The 6,734-nt window shown below is 32.0% G+C and overlaps 1 protein-coding gene across 1 annotated transcript; it reads left to right on the forward strand.

Moving 5' to 3' along the window:
* Positions 1 to 2,753: 2,753 nt before the first annotated feature.
* LOC309381779 (olfactory receptor 10A2-like) lies at positions 2,754 to 3,707 on the forward strand (the record flags this gene model as incomplete). The annotated part of the gene is made up of 1 exon (XM_081933066.1): positions 2,754 to 3,707. One exon carries the CDS (start codon positions 2,754 to 2,756, stop codon positions 3,705 to 3,707), a length of 954 nt encoding a protein of 317 aa, XP_081789192.1.
* Between the last annotated feature and the right edge of the window lie 3,027 nt (positions 3,708 to 6,734).

Genomic DNA, 6,734 nt, shown 5'->3' on the forward strand with positions numbered 1-6,734 from the left:
GAGACACTATTTCTAAGCTGCAGAAATTATGGGAATAACTATGACACAAACTTGAAATAGGTGAGAAGATATTAAGTTGATAAAGGCAAACAGGATAATATAGATTGGTGATGCAGTGATTTGACACTTACATGGAATTGAAATCATTTGTGGAATGGAAGTGTATAACAAAACAACAAAAGAAGATACAAACCTGAAGACTGAAAGAAATTAAGGCTTTAGTGCAATCCTGTGCAGGTTTACATTGAAATAAATTTCAATGACTTAAGGGGGACTTTTCACTTAATTATGTGAATTCCATATAGATAATGGCAAAATGTTCTAATAGTTCATTCTACGTGGAACTGGTATCTGATTCATATTATTAGAGTGATCTTTTTAGCTTATTGTTTTGCACAACTCCTTCAACAATGTAGGAGCTGAGTTTCCAAAAAGAAAGTTAGAGATTATCTGTATAAATTATCTGTTGAAGTTTAGCATTCACATATGATAAAAACTAAATAGAAAATTTCCTGAGGTTTCTCTAGGGGAAGATGAACTTTTCATATATATTAACTTTTCATATATTTAGCAAATGCAGATTCTTTCTTTAATGATGTCATGAGCATCACTACTGTAGAAAAAAAGAAAGTTTTATCCTAATGTTTGATGTATAATTATTTTTCACAAGCTAGAGGTTTAGACTGAATTTGGAATTTTTATCAACTTATTGCAATCTTTCTAAGAATTTATGATAGGCAGATGTTGTTATTTGATCATGTTAAATGTATCACTGCAGGATGTAAGCTGTTCCAAGTAAAGTTGCCTTTTTGCAATTGACTGTTGTTGACTTGCCAATGCCAATGGTAGTCTAGTAGTGTTCCAGTTTTGGGTATTGCACCCAAGGCATCTATTTCTACTAGTATTTGCTTTGCTTTCATTTGATATGGTTGTTCTACTTCTATTTCTACACCTTTGAATTTTGTGACACCCCCCTCCAGTTTTTTTCTCTTCTCTTCTTCTTCTCCAACACCTACTATCCAGACTGTTTTATCTTTTTAAATTGACAATTGTTAAGTCTGGGATGTCATGTGAGGGGTGGTGATCTATTTAAATTCTAACACCCCAAATTTCTTCATTTTCTATTATTTTGTTTGCTTTCTGGTCTGACCAGTTTATGCTTGCAGGCAAATGGTATTTCAAGCAGATATCCCAATGCACCATTGTTGTTTCTTTGTCATGCCATTTTTGTGGTGGCATTATTACTATTATTTCATTCTGCCATTTGTATATATGACTCAAGGTTGCTTGCATATATAATTTGCTCATCTCCTATTTTCTCCATAATGACAATCGTAACAATGGTTTCAGTTGAGAGATTGTGACTGGCCCAAGGCCACATAGCTAGTTTTGTTATGCCTGAAATTGGGGGGATTTAGCATTCTTAGTCCCCTGCTTTACACAATTATAGTATTGATATTTATATCATTTTGCTTAACAAAAAGAAAACAATAGGATTTCTGATATTAAAATACTTTTTGGAATTACAATAGAATATGAACCCTATTTGATGAAGAAAGAAAAACCTTCCACACAGTTTTTTTTTCTTTTCACTTCCTATTAGTTCCAAAAAGTTGATATAGAAAGGGAGAAAAAACAACCATAAAACAAGGAATAACATTATATATTAAAGATATGAGAAGAGATCTTGTAAGACAGGGGTGCAAACTGGCAGTTCACTGGCCAGATGTATCATGCAGAGGCCATGTCCATCTCAGCTTAATGAGAAAAAAAATCACAATACATCACGTGATGGCAACGTGATGCAGCAAGTTTGACACCCGGGATGTAAGACATATATGTAAATAGGTAAAATAATTGTGTTCTTTGAGTACCACTCCCCAAAATAGCTGAACCCTATTTTTTTCCTAAAAAACACGTAGGTGTCCAATACAAATGATTCTTCTGTTGAAAAAAAACATTTCAAGCAGTAGAAGCATGAAATTGGGTTGAAAAATCATTTTCATTGGATTTTCCTGTATCAATATCCTTTTTATAATTTAAACTTTATACTTACATTTCTCTAGAAACCTGGAAATATCTGTAATAGATTAAAATTTGTTTAAAAGTTCTTAAACCTTCTAGTTCTTAAGGCATTGTATGTTTTGCTCTGTTCTGATTGTTGTTAAAACATATTGCTCTAAAATAGAATAACTACAATTTTTCAAAGAAAGGCTTACTATCATAAAAAATAAAGCAAAAATTAGACAAAAATAAATGTTATTATAATTAGGGATAAAATATAGAAAAAAAATCACAGAACATTTTGTTCACTGTGTTGTCAAAGGCTGAGAGTAGTTAATGATATGAGATTAAGGCGGTATTGGTGACATTTGTTTTTAATAAAAGGTTTTGTATCCAAGATAAAATTTTAGAGAAATGCAGCCAACTTCTTTTTCTACTGGACTCTTGTAACTCTTCTTAAGATGATTTACACTGGATGTTGAATGAACGTTTCAGGAGAATGAACACTTTAATTTGAGAAAACAGAAGTAGTCTTGTCATAACAATGATTTTTTTAAAACTTGCAGGTAGCACATGTATGAGCTACCTTATCCGCTAATAAGCAGAAGTTGCCTTAATACACCATAGATTTATCCAAAGTCCCAATTTTTAATATTACTAAGCCTGAGTATGATTTCACCCATAACTGAATTGAATAAAATCAAATTTTAATTTATTAAATTAACATATAGTTGCTTTTCTTTTCTAGGATGCAAATAAAGAAAGAAAATGTTCTACAAAACAACACAGCACCAAACAAATTCATCCTTTTGGGTCTTTCTGAAGAATACCATATACAAAGCATACTTTTCTCTATTCTTTTAGGAATCTACATCAACGCTTTGATTGGAAATCTTCTAATCATTCTCCTTACATTGGTTGACCAAACCCTGCATACACCCATGTATTTTTTCCTAAGGAATCTATCCTTCCTTGAGGTATGTTTCACATCAGCTATTGTCCCCAAGATGCTTCATAATTTCTGCTCAGGAAATAAATCCATTTCCTTTATGGGTTGTGCTCTGCAGAATTATTTTGCATTGTTTTTGGGTGGAACAGAATGTCTCCTCTTGGCCGCAATGGCTTATGATCGTTACGTTGCCATTTGCAAGCCTCTGCACTATTCTGTCCTAATGGGGCAAAAAGCTTATACTAACTTAGTTGTAGCCTCTTGGTTGAGTGGATTTCTCATGTCTTTTAGCCATACAACAATGGTATTCACAATGCCTTTTTGCAATTCTAATGTTATCAATCATTATTTTTGTGACATTCCTCCATTATTGAAATTGGCTTGTGGGAATACGTTTAGAATTGAAATAACTGATTTTGTAGTTGTAGTGATTTTTGCAACTTTTCCTTTTCTTCTGATTTTAATGTCTTACTCTGGAATCATTGCTGCCATTTCAAAGATCTCATCCTCTGAGGGCCGGAAAAAGACTTTCTCCACTTGCTCCTCGCATCTCATGGTTGTGACCTTATTCTTTGGTTCTGCTTGTATTAAGTATATGAAACCAAATTCAACTTCTTCTCCAAATACAGACAAATACCTCTCCCTTTTTCATACAATCATTAGCCCTGCTTTAAACCCTGTCATATACAGTTTGAGGAATAAAGAAGTGAAAGGTGCCTTTATGAGATTCTGGGAAAGGACACCACTGGATTGACTTTTTACATGTATTGTACAATCTGAAGTAGTTGTGAGTTTGTATCATGTGATTCCAAGAGTTATAACATTCTTTTAGAAAATTCCTGCAATGAAGAGGAATGAACAGTTCACTTAAATGTAAAAGATCTCAACTTAGAAGTCATCATTATAGAAATAATGCCTAAAGTTTTAGTTATCCTACTAATATAATTCAAGTATTTAATGTGAACATTTGAAAATTACATAAAGAAATATGTAAACCTGCCGAATCTTATTCACTCTTGTAGATTGGATGTACAGAAACTGCCTTACTCCAGGAGTCTGAAAAGAATCCATACAATTTCATAAACATACTGTGTTTCCCTGGAAATAAGACCCTGTCTTATGGTATGTTTTGATTCCCGAAATATGCGCTTGGCCTTATTTTCAGGGAGCTCTTATTATCATTATTTTTTGACTGTTTTATTTTAATTAAACAAAAATACAAAAAAAAGGAATCATCCTTCATTACATCTTGCAGAAAGTATGTTGATTGGTTACAGATAACTTTCGTGCATTTTTTCCACAGTCATTACTTATAGTTCATATTAGATTAAATTAAAAAAATGTATATCTTACTATCAATGTACCACAATTCTCATTTGACTGCAATTATTTGAACATGCTTTTACCTCAAATCATTCATACTTAAAGACACAACCACATAATAGCTTTCATTAGCTATTTCAAAAATCCTCCAATAACATTACAGCTTTATGACATATTCTAAGTAAAAGTCAATTAATAAAATTTCTAAACCTTCCCCCCTTTTCCCCCAACTCGCTGTTTAGAGTTTGTATCCAAGTTGCTTTTGCCAATACCAGAACATGTATATATTATTAAACAATATCCATTGACATTTCCTTGTTGTTATTATAATTGGGTAAAAATCATTTACTATTTATATCCAACCTCTTATTATTTTTGATGTGCAGGTGGTGGCTAGCGTGTGATCACATGGCTGCTGCTCTATTGCAGTATTTTCAGGGAGGGCTTATTTTCGGGGAAGGGCTTATTTTAACATATGCACTCAAAAGCCTTATTATCTGAGGTCTTATTTTCAAGGAAACAGAGTAAAAAAATCAAGTCTAATTTAATTTGTGTCAAATTCAAATCCTGGTGACTCCCCTGTTTAGGAACATGTACAATTATTCCCTCATTTAGAAAAATATTGTAGAAAAATGGACATAACAAGTAGTCTTTTTCTTTAAATTCTTAATTCAAACTTGAACCCTTTGTTATCTTATTTAACCTCTAAGAAATAATACTCCCTATATATTGCTAAACACATCTTCCAGTAGAAGTTCTGCAGCATAATCAGGTAAAAAATGTACACAAATTCTAGCAAGGTGGAAATGAACTCAAATGTAATATACTTTAATATGCTGTATATACAAGGAGACCACAGATATTTTATTAGGTATAAGTCCAAATGGAAAATGTCATGATTGACTAAAATGCATGTTAACAGGTATAATTTAAAAATGTCAATCCAAACAACTTGGGTAAATTAAAATTGGAGAATATACATAGGGCAAAAATAACAGTATATATCACAGTAGAAATCTAATATAATATAAGCAGTTGTTCTTTTACATACTACATCACATGGCAAGGCAAATTTGGAAATTTGGGATATGGATTGTAGGAAGACTTTTTAGACTAACTTTAAAAAAGAGATATTAACAGTAGCCTTCAATGTTCAATATTGACTATAAATATTAAAACTGCAGTTAATGGTTGGGGGAACAATATAAAGGAAAGGGCAAAAACAGCACCAAAAAATCCTAATGTACGTACTCATGCTTTATTAGTACTTTTTTCTACTTTGGTTTTGTATCTTTATTGTGGTGTAGTTTTCTTAAAAATGTGTTAAAAGCTATCCCTCAAAGCAAGGATATTAGCTTTGATCATAGTACAGTGGGCTTTTTAAAGGGATATAAAAGAACTTTGGAGGTCTTCTAGTCCAACACCTTTTATATATGTATGTACTGTAATTTGTGCATTTATTACTAGTGTATTGTGTTTTTAAGTTTTGTGATTATCTTGAACCATTAATCAACAAACAAATTAATACATATAAATAACTAGGTTTGTAAGATATAATATTTTGAATATTATTGAATATTTACAATATCATAATGAGAAACAGGCAGCCTTAATATTTCTAGATGCAGAAAAGGCCTTTGACAACTTAAATTGGGCTTTTATGTTCAAAATATTGAAAGAAATGGACTTTGGAGTGGACTTTATTTGAGGAATCAATGTGGTCTACATGTCACAGAAAGCAAAAATTGTCATTAATGGTGATTTAACTAATTCATGTGAAATTCAAAAGGGTGCAAGACAAGGATGCCCCTTGTCCCCTCTGCTGTTCATCATGATAGTAGAAGTTTTGAATAGAGTATTAGGCAAGATGACAAAATAAGGGGTATAAACAAATAAGAAGTTTATTAATTGAGGGAATTTGCTGGTGATCTGGTTATATTCCTGCAAGACTAGAAAAATAATATAAAATATCTGATGAGGAAATCAAATGAGTTTGGGCCTTTAGCTGGTTTTAAAATAAACAAACAAAAAACAGCAATGTTGATCAAGAATATGTCACCTCAGGATAGTGACATATTGACTAAAATGGGTTTTAGGGTTAAGAAAAAGGTGAAATGTGCAGAGGTTATGTTGACAAATACAAATATAAAACTATTAGTAAATAAAGATGGGACAAGCCACATCTATCACTATTGAGTAGAATATCTGTAATTAAGACAAATATTTTACCAAAAATGTTTTTTTTTAATTCTAGACACTACCAATAATTGGTACCAATAATTCATTCAAACAATGGCAGAGGGATATTTTTAAGTTTAATATGACAAAGGTAAAAAAAAAGAATTAGATACAAACTTCTGCAAGATGCTAATGAAAGAGGGGGGTTGAGTTTACCAGACCAGAAATTGTATGTTGATGCATGCTGTCTGGCCTGGTTGAAAGAGTGGGTGAAATTCCA

This window comes from Natrix helvetica, assembly GCF_964273705.1.
Source record: "Natrix helvetica genome assembly, chromosome: Z".
Taxonomy (NCBI): domain Eukaryota; kingdom Metazoa; phylum Chordata; class Lepidosauria; order Squamata; family Natricidae; genus Natrix; species Natrix helvetica.